General features: G+C 41.2%; 1 protein-coding gene across 3 annotated transcripts in view; it reads left to right on the top strand.

Moving 5' to 3' along the window:
• Positions 1 to 20,178, top strand: part of GSDME (gasdermin E) — a 41,322-nt gene that overhangs the window by 1,883 nt on the left and 19,261 nt on the right. For 2 of the 3 annotated variants that reach the window (XM_032773854.2, XM_075062410.1), the window contains exons 2-5: positions 3,812 to 4,042; positions 5,629 to 5,821; positions 17,657 to 17,828; positions 19,161 to 19,281. In XM_032773854.2, the coding sequence (XP_032629745.1) occupies positions 3,832 to 4,042; positions 5,629 to 5,821; positions 17,657 to 17,828; positions 19,161 to 19,281 (697 nt within the window). In that variant the 5' untranslated portion in view covers positions 3,812 to 3,831. The remainder of the gene's footprint in view (positions 1 to 3,811; positions 4,043 to 5,628; positions 5,822 to 17,656; positions 17,829 to 19,160; positions 19,282 to 20,178) is intronic. The other variant, XM_032773856.2, reaches the window with a different exon arrangement.

Below are 20,178 nucleotides of genomic sequence, written 5' to 3'. Positions count from 1 at the left end.
AATAATTTGTTTCATTTAGACATGGGGAATAGCTTTCCCTCTAGTTCTGTCAATCCAAACCCTGGTCTAACATAAACCTCCAAAGTAAGAAAATGCAAAGGTAATGTCCTCTCAACACTTAGTGCCCTGCTTGACAGGACCCTGCCCCCCCCCACCCCCACAAGCTGAAGTTTTTTAGGAAACCCAGTAGAATCAGGGCTGCCCAGAGGATTCAGGGGGCCTGGGGCAAAGCAATTTTGGAGGCCCCTTCCATAAAAAAAAGTTGCAATTCTATAGAATACTATAGTCTCGTGGGGGGGCCCCGGGGCCTGGGGCAAATTGCCCCACTTGACCCCCCCCTTCTCTGGGCGACTCTGAATAGAACATTGTTTTACCATTGAGACTAGAAGTGTCCCTTTGAAATGGTTTTATCTGAATGGAAGTCTGTGAAAGGGGTATGTAGGATTAGTTGGCATCAAGTCTAAGGAGACGATATTTCTATGATTGATAGGTTTAAAATTTGAATTGAAAAAACAAGGTAAGATAAATTTCTGCTACGTGAAGGCATTAACAGAAAGCTGTTCTAGGATTCTTCCATTGAGATTCAGGTTAATCTAGAGACTTTTTGAAGGAAAGACTAGTCAAGGACATTGAGGTCAATGATAATTGGGACAAAATACAACATGGTTTTACAAAAGGTAGATTGTGCCAAACCAACCTGATCTCCTTCTTTGAGAAGGTAACAGATTTTTTTAGACAAAGGAAATGAAGTGGATCTAATTTACCTCAATTTCAGTAAGGCATTTGATATGGTTCCACATGGGAAATTCTTAGCTAAATAGGAAAAGATGGGGATCAATATGAAAATTGAAAGGTGGATAAGGAACTAGTTAAAGGGGAGACTACAACGGGTCATACTGAAAGGTGAACTGTCAGGCTGGAGGGAGGTTACTAGTGGAGTTCCTCAGGGATCTTTTTTGAGACCAGTCTTATTTAATCTTTTTATTACTGACCTTGGCACAAAAAGTGGGAATGTGCTAATAAAAGTTTCGGGATGACACAAAGCTGGGAGGTATTGCTAACACAGAGAAAGACCGTGGTATCAGACAGGAAGATCTGGATGACCTTGTAAACTGGAGTAATAGTAATAGGATGAAATTTAATAGTGAAAAGTGCAAGATCATGCATTTAGGGATTAATAACAAGAATTTTTGTTATAAACTGGGGAGGCATCAATTGGAAGTAACAGAGGAGAAGGACTTCGGAAGTACTGGTTGATCACAGGATGACTATGAGCCGCCAATGTGATATGGCTATGAAAAAAGCTAAAGCGGTCTTGGATGCATTAGCGAGGTATTTCCAGTAGAGATAAGGAGTGTTAGTACCATTATACAAGGCACTAGTGAGACATCATCTGGAAATAGTGTGTGCAGTTCTGGATTCCCGTGTTTAAGAAGGATGAATTCAAAACTGGAACAGGTACAAAGAAGGGCTACTAGGATGATCTGAAGAATGAATGGAAAACCTGTTACTCTTATGAAAGGACACTCAAAGAGCTTGGCTTGTTTAGCCTAACCAAAAGAAGGCTGAGGGGAGATAGGATAGATCTCTATAAATGTTTCAGAGGAATAAAATACCAGGGAGGGAGAGGAATTATTTAAGCTCAGTACCAATGTGGACACAAGAACAAATAGATATAAACTGGCCATCAGGAAGTTTAGACTTTAAATTAGACAAAGGTTTTCTAATCTATCAGAGAGAGTGAAGTTCTGGAAGAGCCTTCCAAGGGAGTAGTGGGTGCAAAAGACATATCTTCAAGACTAAGCTTCACGACTAAGCTGGTGATGAGCCTAATTTTTGCAATTAATTGATCTTTGACTATTAGCAGTAAATATGTCCAATGGCCTGTGATGGGATGTTAGATGGGTGGGATCTGAGTTACTACAGAGCATTGTTTTCCTGGATGTCTGGCTGGTGAGTCTTGCTCACATGCTCAGGGTTTAGCTGATTGCCATATTTGGGTTGGGAAGGCAGTTTTCCTCCAGGGCAGATTGACACAGGCCCTGGGGTGTTTTTGCCTTCCTCTGCAGCATGGGGCACGGGTCACCTGCTGGAGGATTCTCTGCACCTTGAAGTCGTTAAACCACAATTTGAGGACTTCAGTAGCTCAGACATAGGTTAGGGGTTTGATACAGGAGTGGGTTGGTTAGATTTTGTGGCCTGCATTGTGCAGGAGGTCAGACTAGATGATCATAATTGTCCCTTCTGACCTTAAAGTCTATGAGTCTATGATTTCTGAAATTCCTATAAGATGAGGGTGCTGTAGAGTAGATTGAGGTAAATGATGTGTCATTTTTAGGATCCATTTCTGTAATTGTATCTGAATGAATGGTGAACCTCCTTTCTGCATTAACCTCTTTGAAGTCAGTGGCCCTTTTTCATATGTAGAAAGGTCTGCCTATGCAGACCTGATTCACTCCATTTCAGCATAACAAGTAAAAGATATGCAAACGTGTGTGTATTGAGAGAAGAAGAATATTCCTTGGGGATTAGAAGTCATTGGACAACTTTTGCAGGGAGTGAGAATTTCTCTAGTATTTCTCCTCCACTACAAATAACTTGCAAGGTTAGTTCCAGAAGTCAGCTTCACCATATTAGAAGTCTGTGGGGGAAACCCTGCCTGTTTGTTGTTGAGGTTCTTCCCTTCCAAATATAAATGGAGTTGAATGATTGTCTTTTAAAATGTTCTGAAAATGTATCCCATACTGTACATATGCATGTCAGTTTTAAATTTTCATTGAACCTAAAACTGGGGATGTGATTGGAAGTTTGAGAATGCAAGAATCTGAACAAAGATAGAGCTAATGAATTGATCCACCAGCCACTGAAGTTAGTGGAAGTATTCCCATTGGGCTTTGGATTGTGCCCCAAGTACATTGCAATAGCAGTTTATAATGAAAGTGCTGAGAGACCTTTTAGGTAAAATATTGTTTGACTTTAAAACACTGTTAAAATTCCTTCCATTTTTTGTGTAGTCAGGAAGTACCTTTTACTAACCTTGCTTAAATATAGAACTAAGAATAGGCCACAGGGGTCTCATGAGAAAATACCTGAACATCAATTGGTTAACACTGTGTGAAGTATTATCTGAAATGGAATTTTGGGAGAGTTAACAGGCAAGTTTCTGTCTCTGTAAAGATATATTCTTCTTTTCCTCTGTTAATAATGAAACAAGCTCTATGGCCAAGCTCCCCTCAGTATTTTTCTTCTCTCTTTTTTTTCTGTCAATATTCACCAATGCTCACCGAGTGTCTGTCCTTGCTTTGAAGTCTGTCCTCCCCTATCCTGGTCTGCATCTCTGACAAATCTAATACCTGTGTGGAACAGAACAGATAATTAATGAAGAATATGTGAATATACAGCTTCAAAGAAAAGAAATGGACAGATAAGACATTTTACATTTCAACTTGAACTCTTCAGTGGTAGCAGTCGAATTTAAAAGAACACTGTCAAGTTAAAAATGATACTTATTCTGAAAATATTTTACTTAACTGTTGGTACAAGTAACACATGGGCATAAAAACAGATGGGAGAAAAATATTTTCCTCAGTTTATAAACTTTATGTAGTAATTTTAACTGTTTCCTCTGTTTGGTTTCACTTTTAGAAAAATCTTGTGAAATACACTGATTTGGGTGGAAGTAGGCCCTTAAAGAGAGATACTAATACTGACATACTCATATTAACTCTTTAAAACTCTAAGCTTCTTTAAAGGGGACAGCTAAGCACGGATACTTTCCAGTTGTACTTTTAAAGGGGACTTGTTCTTTCAGATATTAAACGATTCAACAAGATGTTTGCAAAAGCAACAAAAAATTTTGTGAGAGAGACTGACTGTGGCGGTGACTTGATCCCTGTATCCCGCTTGAATGACTCAGATAAATTACAACTTCTGAACTTAGTAACAAAGAAGAAGAAATTGTGGTGCTGGCAGAAACCAAAGTACCATTTCTTGACAGTCAAGCTGAATGATGTGCTTATTGAAGACAAACCTATAAAACCAGGTAAAATTAGACTTATATGACATTACAGTAGATAAGAAGAATGCAAAGTACAATCTGTTCTAACCATTATTAAAGAAAGTTATTGCAGCATGTTACTGCAGGGTTTCTTTGGCTCTGAAATATTCAGCACTTTTCAATGAGATGGTTTGATCTTTTCTATACTTGACTTGTCATTTAGTTAATAACAATACTAATAAAATGTTAGTTAAAAAGTGAAATGTCTTGGCCGGTGGGAGGAGTGTGATTGAATGCTGGAGACTCCAAATGACAGTGTTATTAAATGATATTATTTTATGGCTTGACATTCTGAAGCGCTGTTTCAGAGTCACTGTAAGGCTCCAGTGTGTGGTAATACTGTGCAGTCATAATGCACTCTAGGTGAGAGCGCACTGTGATATGCTCAGCAGTTACCTGTTGCCCCGCCACGGTGAGGTGAGATGCATTTCATAATCCTCAAGCCCTGGGGCAAATGATGATGAATTTTGGGGCAGATCAGTCTTGACAGCTATCTGAGCTTTTATAATACAATTTAAAAAAAAAAAAAAAGTTTGTTTCAGATGCGTAATTAGCTGACGTGGAGAACAAGGTTGTACATTGATTCCCTAAAACAGAAACCACGCAGGTAGCAGAATGCAAGCTTTCCCGTAGGCTCCCCCCAATATTTATAATCCCTGACTTGGAAAGTCCAGCTCCAGTTGTATACAAGGGAGAGCTCAGTCTTCCTTGGCATCTCTGCCAAAACTGAAGATCTTTGGTCACAGGTGACTAAACGTAGATTTGATTGAGTGACCAGCAAGTGAAGGAGTCTGGGCCTGATTCTGATACTGGTTTAATCTAATGTGTACCAATGAAAATCTACTGGTGATAGCAACATTGGAAGTGCTTGTGTAGACAGGGCTCAGGCATTTTTATCCCCATGTCGTCATCTCCCGTGTGGAGTGTCTGTACTTGTGTTTCCTCAAGTTGTTCCCACCAGTGAGTTACACCATTGCTAGACTAACATTCAAAAGGGTTATAGCATGAACAAGGTCAGTATCTCTAGGCAGACATGAGTGTCCAACATAAGCAAGTAATCTGGAGTGATCTGTTTATAACTTGCACACAACAGTTCCCAATTTTGAGTTCTGTGCCTAGAGCGTATTTATGTTTTTGGCATAGAGGCCATGATCCAAAGCCCATTTAAATCAATGGGAGTCTCCATTGGCTTCAGTGGGTTTTAGGACAAACCAAGGTAATGGAAAATAGAAAGCTGAAAACATAAGTAGTTAAGTTTTGTGTATTAATTCTGTGTATGGCAGGAAAAAATCTCTAGGGTACTTTATAAACCGCTCATAGGATTTGAACTCAGTACTATAATCATCATACATTTCCTTAAAATGCCAAAATGAAAAATAGTTAGAGCAGATTGTTCCATTTTTTCCCCCAAACAAAAATAAGGATTGTAGGCCCGTTAACTCTTCTATGTGACTTTATTTACCTGTTTATATTTTCCACAAGCTTCTGTTTTTCAATCACATCCTGCTATTGTTTCAGGATTTATTGTTTTCAAGTCTGCATTAATCTTTTTTTTTATTATTTTTTCCAAGTTGTTGTTGAGTCTGACTTTGTGAAATATGAGGGGAAGTTTGAAGACTTTGTCAGAGGAAGTATTGAAACTTCATTTGGAAAGATCAACCTGGGTGCTGGAGGAAAAGGCTTTGTAGAAAGCCAGTCTTCATTTGGAAACCTAAAAAAGCAAGAGGCTGATTTGCAGCAGCTTATGAAAGACCTCAAGGGAAGGTATGAGTTTAAAGTTTTTAAAAAGGAATAATGAAAGTGGCTTATTTTTATGCTGAATTTACGTGTTTAACTTGGAGCCAAATCCTCCCTCTGTGGGGCTCTGTGTGGGTGCAGGGATCTGGTTGTTTGGTGGTTGGTGCAGGATTGGAGCTTGAATTTTTGACAGGTTGTAATCAGTGGGAGTAATGAACTATGGGAGAAGAAAAGAGAATGCCAAAGATATGGAATAGAATCAGGCAGTTTTTTTGGATTGTTAAGTCTTGATGGATCCAGTAAGAATACTTTTTTCTTTTAATGTATATTGGTTGTTTACAAACTAGAACATTTTGAGGATTTTCTTCAACAGATGTCTAGTGCAAATGCTCATGGAAACCAAACTTAAATACCCAGTATTCTAGTAAGCAAGCCTTAAAATCCATTGTCTGAGTGTTCAAGCTAGTACAACTTGATTGCACAAATTTAATAGGCATGAAATATAATAGGGGAGCAATATGTCAATGAAAATTAATTTAATTTTTAAATGAATAATCAAAACATTTTACACTAAAACTATCACTTATAACCTGAGGAAAATAGACTTTCGAAGTCAGGGGCTCAGTTCTATGATGTACAGAGCACCTCCTGCCAATCTGTGTGTGCCCCATATCCCATATAAGGGCCTCATACTACAATGAGTTGTCCATGGACAGACCCCTTTGTGGAACTGAACTTACTTCAGTGGCAATCTTGTGCACTTTGGCTTGCAGGAGTGGGGCATGAGTCATATGGGAGTCAAGGGTACTCAGCATGTGGTAGGATCAAGCCCTTAATCTATCAGATTCAATGCAACATAATTAAACAGCCATTACTAATGCTCTGATGAGAGGTGGCAGGTGTAGAAATGAGATGGAAGAATTTAGTTTCTTTCCTAGCTGCATGATAGTTGTCTAAAGCAGTGTAAATTCCTTTAAACAGCTGCTCTAAAAGTAATCAATTTCTCACAGTAACAATTGCCTGCTGTTCTATTTGTCCTAAGTCTTTACAAACAGCCATCAAACTTTCTCTGTTGAAAGGCACCTTGTTACTTTCCTAGTAAATTTCCTGATTAAAAATACAAACATCATGGCAAATGTGTGTGCCATGATTCAAAAATGAATTTATATATAATAAAAAGGAGGGGGGAGAAAGCATGACAATGATACACTAGATCATACCTAGTATCCGCTGGAAAAGATGAGTTTTGAAAAAGCTAGTTAGCTGCTCCATTAGAACAGGCAACTCTCCCATAGCAAATGGGAAATGTTCTGAAGTTAATCCAATGTCTATGGGCTCACAATCTTCACAGTAATTAAACCACATTTACAAACATTATCTGTATTCCACTTGGGATGTCATAAAGTATACACCAATCTGTGAATATCTATAATGAAAATTAAGATCCCAATGATACACTACACTTACAAACATGAGGTGTATTAAATTAATACAAGCCCTAATCTAGTAAGAAATATATATTTGGCTTCTGAAGTGTAAGAATGCACATGGGACTGCAGAATCCTTGGTTTGTTAGACTCGGAAACCAGTTATTGAGGACCTTAATTTTCTGACAGTAATATGCTCTGTATGAGAGTCTCACTGGATTGTTTATGCAGATTTTGCTCTGGAAGTATGCCAGCACAATATGCCTGCATTGCACCCAAGCATCTGGCTCATTTTCTCTAGAAAAGTCCCTTCATAACTTATTAACGCTTATGATACAAAATATATTGCCAATATTCCAGCCAGTCCTAGTTTCACTAGGAGTTGGGAAATTGCAAATTAATCTTGTTCTGTAGTTTTTCTGTGTCCCTGGTCATAAGCAGTATAGCCCTTAGAACTTACCATACTGAGGCTGTGGCAGTTCTTTAAAATTGAAATTTCCTGTATTTTTATGTTTCATGATGTGCCACAATTTTTTCAGCATCTACCTATTATCTTGCTCATAGAACATTTTATATGATAACATTAAGAAACACTGGTAACCTTGAAACTGAGGATTTGATTTTAAGCAATATATTATCAAAAGGATGCTTACTTGATTTCACCTAATGAAATTACTGTTCTCTAGGTTTACTGGATCTGTAATTATTTTGTTCATTTTTAATGTATATTCTAATTATGTTTCTTTGCAAAAATGCAATGCTTGTTTTGCATTACTTGAATTGTGATATAATTCAAAACTTTAAATGAAGTTTAAAAAATAATTTTGTCCTCAATGTACAGAATATGATACTGTGCTGCATGGTGTAAAATCAGCTTCCCTCCCCTTATCTTTACCTTCTAAAGGAGAACCAGAGTAAAGCTCATAATTAGATTACAAAAACCTATGATGTATCCCCTTTTTAGCAAGGCTTTAGTAGCTGAATGGTGTGATGTAAGGTCTCACATAAGTAAAATATCGTTACTTTTACAAAATATGCCACACATCTGTTAACATAATATGAAGCATCACAAATAATTAAAGTGCTCTTGTCAAATATATGAACAAAGCACATTTTGTGATACGTTATCCTTGCTCTTTTTTTGCGGTGTTTGCTGAACTAAGTTGCTAATTCACAAAATGCAGTCATTCACTGCCTTGCAGCTGCTTAGGATGAATAAATGAGGCTCTACTACTTATCAATTTGTTGGAAAATAAGATCAATCATAATTGTTTTGTTTTATACCATCATAGAAGTGTAGGACTGGAAGGGACCTCAGTGGTCATCTAGTCCAATCCCCTGCGCTCAAGGCAGGACTAAGTAGTAGTGCTAGACAGGTGTTTGGAGGTTTTTAAGAACAAATTAGACAATGAGGGAGATTCCACAACCTGCCTAGGCAATTTGTTCCAGTGATTAATCGCCTTGTCAGGAAGCTTTTCCTAATGACCAACCTAACCCCCCGCGCCCTTGCTGCAATTCAAGCCCATTGCTGCTTGTCCTATCCTCAGAGCTTAATAAGAAGAATTTTTCACCCTCCTCTTTGTAACAACCTTTTATGTACCTAAAAACTGTTATGTCCCCTCTCAGTCTTCTCTTCTACAGGCTCAACAAACCTAATTTTTTCAATTTTTTTTCCTCCATAGGTCATGTTTTCTAGACGGTCAATCATTTTTTTTTTTTGTTGCTCTTCTCTGCACTTTCTCCAATTTGTCCACATATTTCCTGAAATGTGGTGCCCAGAACTGGATACAATACTCCAGCTGAGGCCTAATCAGCATGGAGTAGGGTGGAAGAATTACTTGCTTCCAGCACTCCTGCTAATACATTCCAGAATGATGTCTGCCTTTCTTTTTCTTTTTGGCAACAGTGTTACGCTGTTTACTCAATTAGCTTGTGACCCACTATAGCCAGCCCCCAGATCCCTTTCTGCAGTACTCCTCTTTATGCAATTATTTCCCATTTTGTATATGTGCAATAGATTGTTCCTTCCTATTTACTTTGGACTACTTCTCCAGTTTGTTCAGATAATTTTTGAATTTTAACCCTATCCTCCAAAGCACTCGCAACCCTTCCTGTTGTGGTATTGTCTGCAAACTTTATATATGTTTTGTCCATATCATTATCTAAATCATTTATGAAGATATTTTAAAAGAACCAGGCCTAAATTGAAATATGGTCTGGTATATTCTACATTAAAATTCACTTATGCACTGAGTTAATTAGCCAGATAACCTATACATATGCCTAAACTGAGTAATGGTGGGAGTTTTACTGCTGTTAATCTTGTCAAGTAATGCATTAAGTTAAATTGTAATCTCATCAAGGCAGGGACTGTGTGTTTTGTATTTGTTTTTTAAAGCACCTAACACATTTTTGAGCACTGTTGAAATACTTAGAGGCTGGTAACATACCTGGGCCAGTTCTCTGTTCAGTGTAGAATTCAATCAGTAGTATTATATGGCTTAAGTGAACTCATAAAATGTCACCACTCAGAATTGCATCCAATCAGGTGGGGGGTGTGTGTGTGAGAGAGAGAGAGATGTAAAAATGGAGTACAGGAAGTTGTATAGAAAATTTCAGGAGCAGTGTCCTCCTTTTGAACTCAGTCTTAAGTAAGGGAAGATGTGGTATAGAGTAATTGCCTGGTGTCTCTGTAGGGGAACTGTGAAATACTGTATTTAAGGAGATTATAGTAAGTATTGTGTTATGGAAAGAAATCACTCAGAAAACTGATTTTTAAATGGCTTAATAAAGGAAATAATATGGAACTGTGTTTGGTGGAATGTGACAGTGGATTAGACTGGTGTTCTTTGCTGTCTGAGACCAGGCTACAGACTTTTGTTCTGAGAAGGAATAAAGCTTTGCAAGAGTTGACATTGTAAAGTAGGAGGCAGTATTTGAATAGAAGAAATAGGCTATTGTGCTTTATAAGTGAGGTGGAGAAGATTGAACCAACTAGCACATTTCCATTGAGTAGGTCAGAGGAATGCGTTTTATAATGTGAAGAAGTAGATACATTTGTGATTGGTACAACTAGATATTGGTTCACATGTTCAGCAGTGTGGGTGATTTTAAAATGGTGAGCAGAAATATGTGGTGCTAGAAGATAGGACATTGCCCAGCAGTGAGTGTGCCTAAGGGCCTGACATTGCAAACCCTCTCTGTTTGGCAACTAGCTGAGTACTTAGCATAAAGAGTTTGCAGGATTGTGCCTTTCCTCTTGTTTCCCTGGAAAATCTAGGTAGGATTGGATGGAAGAGTGGTCCTAGCCATCCTGAGGAAACTCTGGCTGCAAGGGACCTGAGGAGGCCACTCAGCTAGTGGCTCTAGATTTGTATCTGCCTGTCAAGCTTCTTCCTTTTATTGGCTTCTCTAGTTTTTCTCTTTGCGGTAACCATGGAACTCATTGACATAGAACATCACTGAGTTACAAAAACTTTCATTTCATCTTTTAACTTGTAACATGCATACCGACTTTAAAGTAAACGTATCTGTGATTTGATGTATCCAGCATTTCAAATGTGTTTTATAATGTTTCCTTTGTAAGGCATTTCAGCTCACCTTTTGAAGAGTTTGAAAGGAATGCAGTGGAGTGATAGGAAGTTAACCCAGATCAATGATGATGCATGTAAAATAGAACGTGAAAGTGATTAGAAGAGTGATATGTTGCATACAATAAATAAGAGCATTAAAATACGACTTGTGAAATAAAAACTGCAACTTCATTTGTATGCATCCTCATTCATTTAATCTAGCTCTTCCTGCGTCTCATGTTAACTATGCTCATAGTACAAGGCTAAGGTAAAACTGAGTGAATGAGGTGTCTTAGGCTTGGCCTATACTACAGGGTTAGGTTGACACAAGGCAGCTTATGTCGACCTATGTCAGTGTCTACGCTACAGCCTTGCTCCCTCCAATGTAAGTGCCCTACTACACCAACATCATAACTCCACCTCCAGGAGAGGTGTAAGGCTTATGTCAGTGTAGTTAGGGTGACATGAACACTGTTTCTTAAATCAGCTGTTGGCTCTCGTCAATTTCAGGGCTGGGGAGCTTCCAGGTCTCAACTGGAAGACAGGCTTAGGCTGCCACTCAGGCTCCCCACCGGGAGCCCTGCTGCCCCCAGGGTCCTGGGACTTCAGGTGCGGATCTCTCTGCTGAAGGCAAGAAGCTCCCAGCAGGGAGCTGTGTGGAGCTGAACACTCTGGCTCTCATCCCCCCACACACTTCCCCTCTTCAGTTGATGGAAGCGCTCTTGGTGTGGACTCACACCACCAGCAGAAGGAAGGTAGTGTGGACATCAGCCACTGCAATAATTACTGTGGTCCACGTAACCTCAGTTGACTTGGATTGTATTGTAGACTTGCCCTTAGTCATTGGAATTCTCTGATGCATGGTGGACCTTGTTCCCCGATACACTAAAACCAGCTCTAACTGCTGAACCTTTGCCTAGTTATGTTGTGTCCCTGAAGATAATTAAGATAAGATGGCTATTCATTTACTTCATCTGGTGAGGTTTATTAAATGTTTGATTTAGTTTTCTTTTTTCCATCCAAAATAGCACAGTGTTCTCTAGGGCTCCAGTCCTGCATGGTGATCCACACGAGCAGTTGACAGCACCCCAGGACTTCAGCAATCTGCCCACGCAGATCACCATGCAGGATTGGGGGCTAAGATGTTTATATTAGCCCCCAATTTGTTTGAAAATAAACCGAGTGGTGTGTCTCTGTGGGAAGTCCATTTAACTGTGGTGTCCTTAAGAGACTTGTTTCAAGATTAATCATTGTAAAAACATATCTATAATGGCATTCTCAATCCTGTTTACATTAAAATCAGCGAGGACAGGAGGGAGGCCGCTAGTGTACGGGGACTGTATTCAGGAAAGCGTTTAGTGCATGTCCTGTTGAAGTCAATGGAATTGGGATCTGAGAATAGGAGGCTTCAGTTTTGACACAGGACTCTTAGTTGGTTAGCTGTACTCCAGAGTCAAAGGGTATGAGGGTTTGGGCCAGATTAACTCCATTGCGGTAGATGAAACTGAACTCTGCAGGGCCATTATTTTTAACAAAATTTAACCAGGTTTTGAAGTACTACTTGAGTTAGTACTACCTCTGGTACCAAATTAATCTGGTTATATTTTTCTACATTCTCTTTTTCCTTTTCCTATAACTGTATAGAATGGAGGATGTCCTGTAAGTTTTTAACCGTCTAAAATAGGTGGAATGAAAGCAGGAGAGCATGGGGGAAATGTTTCTGTGTTGCATCCCTGTTGGTCCTTATGTTGCCTATTGCAAGTTCTTTGAAGCATGGACCCATCTTGCTGTATATATTCAAGATGCCCAGTATGCTTCTGAACACTGCATAAAGCTTAATTACAGTAGTGATAATATGGAAAGTGTAATCTGTTAGTTACTATGCTGCTCAGTAGCCCCCATTTTGCATGTCAGTGGGAGTTTCCAAGAACAGCAGTGTTTGTGACCTTGTGAAAATTCTTGGATTTCGACTTGGATTTCAGAGCCTGACCTTTCAGATATAAAACTAAGCTTTGTAAATAAATAAATTAAAAATAAAAGCCCCCCAAAATCTCAGGAATGTTTGGGTGCATTGTTTTATAATGTAATTTTCCTCATCTACACAGTGTTTAGGGTTTCTAGACAGTTCTTCCTGAATGATTGAGCTTTCACAGAAACAGTTAAAGATTTCTAAATTCCACACAGATCAAAAATTGTCTGAAGGTGTGGGGAGTTTTTTAGGGGGAGGGTTTTTGTTTTGTTTTTTGAAAGAAAATAAAAGAACCAAGCTGACTTCCATCCGATGTTGTGCTCTCTGTATAACTTCTGAAGTGCCAGAAACTGGGATGCCTAAACTTTTTTAATTGAAGGGGGAAGGAGGGGAAGCTAGATTGATTTAAATGAATCTGAGGCAGTACATGTCTTCTTTTTTTTTCTCGGCATTTATAGTTTAACCCCTCTGAATACCCCATTTACAGTAGAATGGAGAAGAAAGCATTAAATAACTCCTGTCAAGGACAGCAATCTTTTAATCTTCTAGCTACCTTGCTAGAGCTGTCTGTTAATAGAAGATATGACACCTCTTTTAGGAACCTCAGATGAGTATTTTGAAAAAGGTTGGCATAATTTACACATTTTAGTTGATGGAATACAGTTAAAAGTTCCTTTAACTTCTCTGACAGGACTGAATCCTTTATCATAGACCCCAGAAGATGTGGTAATGAAGTATGTCATCATTTCTTAGAAAAATCTTGTGGCCTCTTGATACTTTTAGGCAGGGATGAAAGTAACTTAAAGGACTTGCCGGTACTCCAGAATCCGGAGGAGAGGCGTGACCTCCACCAGAAGAGGCGGAGCCTTTAAATCCCCATGCCCTTTAAATCAGGATTTAAAGGGCCTGGGGCTAGAGCTGTGGTAGCAGCAGCTGGGAGCCCCAAGCCTTTTAAATCACCCCCTGAGCTCCCAGCTGCAGAAGTGGGCAATTTAAATGGGGCAATTTAAAGGGCCTGGGGCTCTAGCTGCTGCTACTACAGCAGAGCCCTGGGCCCTTTAAATTGCTGACAGAGCCCCAGGGCTCCTGCTGCCACTACCCTTCAGGGCCTTTTAAATCGTCTCCAGAGCCCTGCTGCTGGATACCTGGGGTAGCGGTGGCAGGGCTTCAGTGGCTATTTAAAGGGCCCGGAGTGGTAGAGGCAGCGGGAGCTCCGAACCCTTTCAATAGCCACCAGAGCCCTGCCACTGCTACCCCAGGGCTCCGGGGGCTATTTAAAGGGCCCGGGGGGGTAGCGGCAGCAGGGGCCCTGGGACCTTTAAATTGCCACCCAAACCCCACAGCCGCTACCTCATGGCTCTGGCAGCGGGGCTCTGGCAGCAATTTAAAGGGCCCTGGGCTCTAGCCCTTTAAATTGTTGCCTCAGGAAGCCGGTCCAACCCAGTATGGCACACCAGCTCTTGCCGGCAGGGGTGGCAGGTTTGTAGAAATTTTGGTGGTGCCCAGAACCTGCCCCTTGCCCAAGACTCTAGGAGGGAGTTTGGGTGGGGGAGGAGGTCTGGGGTGCAGGCCCTGGGTTGGGGCAGGGGACTGGGGTACAGGAGAGGTGCAGGTTCTGGGAGGGAGTTGAGGATAAGGGGATGTGGAGGGAGGGGTTGCAGAGGTGAGGGCTGTAGGGTGAGGCTGGGGATGGATTTGGGATGTGGCTGGGGATGAGCGGTTTGGGGTGTGAGAGCAGACTCAGGCCTGAGGCAGAGGTTTAGGGTGCAGGGGGATGAGGGCTCTGGCTGGAGCTGGAGATGAGGGGTTTGGGATGTTGGAGAGGCTCAGGGCTAGGACAGAGGGTTGGGGTGCGGAGGGGATGAGGGCTCTGACTGGGGATGTGGGCTCTGGGGTAGGGCAGGGCTGGGGATGAGTTTGGGGTGCAGGCAGGCTGCCCTGGGACTAGACCCAGAGAGGACTCTCTCCAGCCCTTTCTCTGCTTATAGCAGCGAGCTCTGGGGTAGGGACTGCCTTTCCCTGCCCCCTCCCCGGCAGCACACTCACTCCGCCCCTCCCCCCATCGCTGCACATGCTCCTAAGGCCCCTCTCAGGTCCAGGAATCCCCCTCGCCTTCCCTGTGGTGGCTGCCATGCGGGGGCGGGGGGCGCTGCCATCACATGTGCACCTCCTCCCCTGCTGCTGCCCCTCACTGGGGCTGCCCCTTTCCCAGTGTGGGGCAAGAGCAGTGACTGCCGGCAGGGGGGTAGCTGTACTGGTGGAGGGTCCCACTGGAAAATGAAAGGGTCCAAGGGGGAAGGGCAGACTGCTTTGGCAGTAATGGAGGGGGGCACTAGGACGCTGTGGTGGCAGTTAATGCAGGCAGGCAGCATGGAGCTGCAGGGGATGAGGAGAGACAAACGCTCTGCTCCCAGACCCAGGGAGGTGCATGGGGGCAGCAAAGGGGAGCTGGGGCACACTCAGGGGAGGCGTGGCGGGGGCAGCAGGTGGGGCTGGAGGGAGACCCGGCCCCAAACATATGTGGAGCTGGGCTCCCAGACCCTCAATTTTGCTGGAGCTAGGAGGCAGAGTCAGAGAGAGAGAGAATGCTCCATTTTCTTGTCGGTAGCTTCTGCACCTTTTCTTACTGGTCCTCCGTACCAGCCCGTACCTGCTTACTTTCACCTCTGCTTTTAGGGCATCATTCTGGTACCTTTTCTCATGTTGAATAGCATCTTACTTCAGTGGGACTTAAGAACATGCTTAAGTGCTTCACTGAGTTGAGATGATTTGCTAAATTGGGGACATATTAAGGTGCTACTCAACATGAGTAAAGGGGGCAGAATCGCTCCTCTCTCTAGTTTCCCTTTCTCCCCCCCTCATCTTTTGAATGTGACAGTTCTGGTAATTGACTATTTTTAAATGTATCCTTGACCTTTACAGGTGCATTGGAACTGACACGGAATAAAATCAGGGTATCCTTTTAGTCCATGGAAGACCTTTAAGCTCAACAAATTCACACTAGAAATAAAGTGTGCATTTTTAATTGTGAGGGGTAGTTAACCATTGAAACAACTTCCTAGGAACAGAGAGGATTCTCCATTTCTTGAAGTCCTTTTTTAAGTCAAAACTGGGATTTCTTTCTAAAAGATGTGTTATCACTGAAATAAAGTTATAGACGCAATACAGAAATGATTGGTTGAGGTTCTGTGACTTGTGTTATGCAGGAGATCAGACTAGATGATTTTAACGGTCTCTTCTGTCCTTAAAATCTATGAAATGTTATCTGTTTCTACCATGTAAAGTATTTGGTTGTGATCTCAGTTTACCAGCCATGAGTTTGACTAGACACTAAAACTGATTTATTAATAGCAAGATTAGAAAACAGAGGTAATTTAGTTATTATAGGTGGGGTTGGGAGCATGACTTTTTATTAAGGTTGCCTGATAATGTCCCATTATAAGACCTATTTTCAGTTGTTTTATAACTTTGCCAAACTTTAACAGATTGGTCTGAAATTTTCCAAGTTGGAGGTCTGTCTCAAGCGGAATTTTTCTGAACATTTTTTAGCCAAAACAGTTGTTTATTTCTAAGGAAAAATATCTTGTTTTGCCCATTTTAAAAATTTCTGGTGTCTGTTTCTTTGAAAAGTTGTAGTTGCCCCCATGCTTTGCAGCAGGGACTTGAAATTTGCAGGAGAGCGATCTTTGTGTCAGGGATGTGCCTTTTTTGCTATCCCCTGATAAAACTATCCAAGTTATAAGCTTTTGAAAAATAGCAGTTCAGACATGCTCAGTCAAGACTTGCTACAGCATTACAGCTAAAATCTTGGAAGGTTCTTTCGTCACTGAACATGCTTGAACCTCTCACAGCTACTGGTGTTGATCAGACCGTGCATGTACCATCCACACAGAGTAACAGAGCATGGTCCAGCCATGGTCCAAAGCTGGACTTCCCCTGTAACGGCTGCTCCATGTCAGAGTGGAGCCAGTCTCTCTCCTGTGCTCTCAGTGATATCTCACGCCTGCTGGTACCCAGATGGCGTGGAGGAGGAAGCTGTCTGATTCAAATGCTGAGGGGACAAAAAACAGAGCAAGGCAGAAGGAAAAGGAGTAGATTGGGACAAGGAGATTGTTGGAGCTGGGACTGGGAGACTGGGGAGGCAAATTACTTCTGGTTTGTTTTTGGTTTTTTTTGTTTGTTTGTTTTTGTTTTTTAGCATTTGAGTGTTTGATTTTGCAACCTTAAAAGAAAATTAATGTTTTTTGGGTATAATTAGACATCTTCCTTATCTACTAGTCAATAATTTCAATCTCACACCCTTAGGTATGCCACTGGAGGGACCACAAATATCTTTTTTTGGTACTTACTGCAGTCCTTATTTGGGAATTGGCTATTCTGTGACTCAGTTACTTCAATGGGGCTAAGCTTGTTAGTCCGCAATAGACTCTGAAGCTAGTGGGGCAGATTCTCAGCTGATGTAACTTGCCATAGCTCCATTAAAGTCAGTGACAACTGACCCACCAGCTGAGGATACGCCCTTAGGTTTGCAAGATCAGTTTATTTGTTTTCAAATCACAAAGGAGTCTTCTATTTGTCTGAAGTTATTTGGCTTTTATTTAAACAAAAATAACTAAATAAGTGCCTTGACTGACATTTTTGCTGGAAATGATGAACCAAGAATTCACCAAATATGATGGGATTTAAATTGTTCCAAGCAGATAATTACAGTCTTGCTGCTACCAGATAACAAAAGACAACATCATAATTTAAGGAGGATACGCATACTGAAACCATTTATACTTTACAATAAAAGCTTCTTACAAAGATTGCCGAGTATACAATTAAGAATGCTGTTTTATCAGCTGCAGTGTTTATGCTATTAATACTTTCTTTCTTTTTTTTTAAATTTCAGAACAATAAATCTAAACAATAATTTACTGCAACAAGTGCTAGAAAGAAAACATGAGGTGCTGTGTATCTTGACAGAAAAGATAGTAACAACTCAAAAGTGTTTGGTATCTGAACATGTTCAGACAGAAGAAAAATATGGTGGCATGGTGGGACTCCGTACAAAAATTGTAAAGGTAAAAAAGAAAACAACCCACCAACCATGCAGCACACGCAAATATTTCTTCAACCTCATTAGATACCTTCAAAACCTCAGTTACAGTATTAAAAAAAACAATAATTGAAAAAATTGCCACTTTTTTTTTCCTCCTGATTTTGGACAACCCATATTATAACTGACCATATCCTGCCCTTGATTTAATAATTGATCTAATAGATCTGTTCCTTCTGTAACTGCTAGAGCTAAGCACATAATTGGCAGTGAACATGCTGTTATCCAATTAATTTAGCTCTTTTTCCTCCATATGAGTTTTCTGAGAACAGATCAGTTTCCTCATATGTATTCATTATTTTCAAGTATTTGACAATTTTTGTCAATATTTTAAACTGCATCTGTTGCAAATAGTTCTCCACAACTTGTGGGCCACAGTATTTGATACGTTGTTTAGTTGTCACTGATCAGTGGAGTTCCCTAGTTAGATGAGAGTGCAGGCTCTTCTTCTGGTGTGAATCTAGAATATGGTTTCCAGGAATCCTCTTGACCTGTGATTCAGCTTTTGTGAACATTCATGCCCATAACATAAGATCACACAAATATTAAAAGAAACGGCACATTAAAGGGGTAAGAGCACAGCTGAAGCCAATTCATTTAAAGATACAAGTGACTTTGGAAACCAGGTTTTGCCACGTCTCCCAGCTCCATGGAGTACTAGCATTCTAATTGCTTGACTGTCTTTCTTCAGGTACGTTACAAGCTCTTCTGAAATGACTGTCTGATAAACTGAGGCAAAATCATCCGAACTACTGACAAATCCCCACTGTAGGGGGAGCCTCCACTGGTGTAAAGCTGGCAGAGCTAGCTGTGCTAATCTGCTCTACCAGCTCTTGTGCTGCCTGGTTGTAAAGAGGAAAGGAGTGTCAGGATGGGACGGCAGGCAGAGCAGAGCCGCAGTATGGCAAAGCAAGGACCAGTTTTCCACTGGTGTCATGGGACTTTACACCAGGAGCATAAGTGAAAGTTGTCCCCTGCACACGGTGGGGCTGGGAGGCTGAGGGTTGAGGAGCTGCTCTTGTCTCCTGCCACAGGGCAGAGCTCAGACACGAAGAGCTTTGCTGGCATAAATGTTCGCAAACATCTAATATCACATGTGATCTTGACTCGGGCTAGGGCAACTAGACAGCAAATGTGAAAAATTGGGACGGGGTGGGGAGTAATACCCCCAAAATCAGGGCACAGTGGAGAATTGAGCTAATTGTTTTCCTAATCTAATTTGTGGTGGTACCCTGAATTTGTGTGCAAGCTGCTCTGGAGTTGAATCAAATAAACAGTGGATGAATATGTCCCTCAGGTTTCAGTGAGCGAAAATGGGAATGTGAGAAAGGATTCCAATGTGGTCTTAGAGATTCCTGCTCCCACCGCGATTGCCTATGGTGTAATTGAACTGTATATAAAGCGTGATGGTCAGTTCGGTAAGTACGATGTCCATTTTCTTTTACATGTAGCTCTGATATGGAAAAGAGCTACCTCCTCAAGTAAAGCCTTTCATTCACCTGCAGGCTTACAGCACCTGGTTCTTCATTGCCCTGCATCTTGCATAGTCGTCTACACCAGTGCAAAATGGGCATAAAATGCTGCTACTCTTTTGATTTAGTAGCATTTTGTACACTCTTTGCACTCCCTTTTCACTAGTATAAATAACTACATAAGATGCAGGACAACAGTCAATCAAATATTGTCTGTCTGTACAACATTATTTCGTCCTCATTTTTTCTAATCAAAAGTGTAAGGCTGGTAGTTCATGACCTCTACTGATCTACTTTCAAATGAATATAGATCAACTCAAAAAAGTGACCGTAAAAATATCCTTGCCATGTTCAGTCTTTTTTTCTTGGTTATTCCAGATCAAATTCGCTGAGATTTATAAGTAAAAATACATTTGGGGTTGGGGATTTTGGTTTGGTTTGCTGGGTTTTTTGGCTTGTTGTTTTGTAAAAGACGGTTACTCACCTTTGTAACGGTTGTTCTTCGAGATGTGTTGCTCATATCCATTCCAGTTAGGTGTGTGCGCGCCGCGTGCATGTTCGTCGGAAGATTTTTACCCTAGCAACACTCGGTGGGTCGGCAGGGCGCCCCCTGGAGTGGCGCCGCTATGGTGCCGGATATATACCCCTGGCCGACCCAGCCGCCCTTCAGTTCCTTCTTGCCGGCTACTCCGACAGTGGGGAAGGAGGGCGGGTGTGGAATGGATATGAGCAACACATCTCGAAGAACAACAGTTACAAAGGTGAGTAACCGTCTTTTCTTCTTCGAGTGATTGCTCATATCCATTCCAGTTAGGTGATTCCCAAGCCTTATGTAGGCGGTGG

The sequence above is a fragment of the Chelonoidis abingdonii genome, chromosome 2, assembly GCF_003597395.2.
Source record: "Chelonoidis abingdonii isolate Lonesome George chromosome 2, CheloAbing_2.0, whole genome shotgun sequence".
Classification (NCBI taxonomy): domain Eukaryota; kingdom Metazoa; phylum Chordata; order Testudines; family Testudinidae; genus Chelonoidis; species Chelonoidis abingdonii.
The sequence above is the reverse complement of the archived record's forward strand: the minus strand, read 5'-3'. Positions and strand labels throughout refer to the sequence as shown.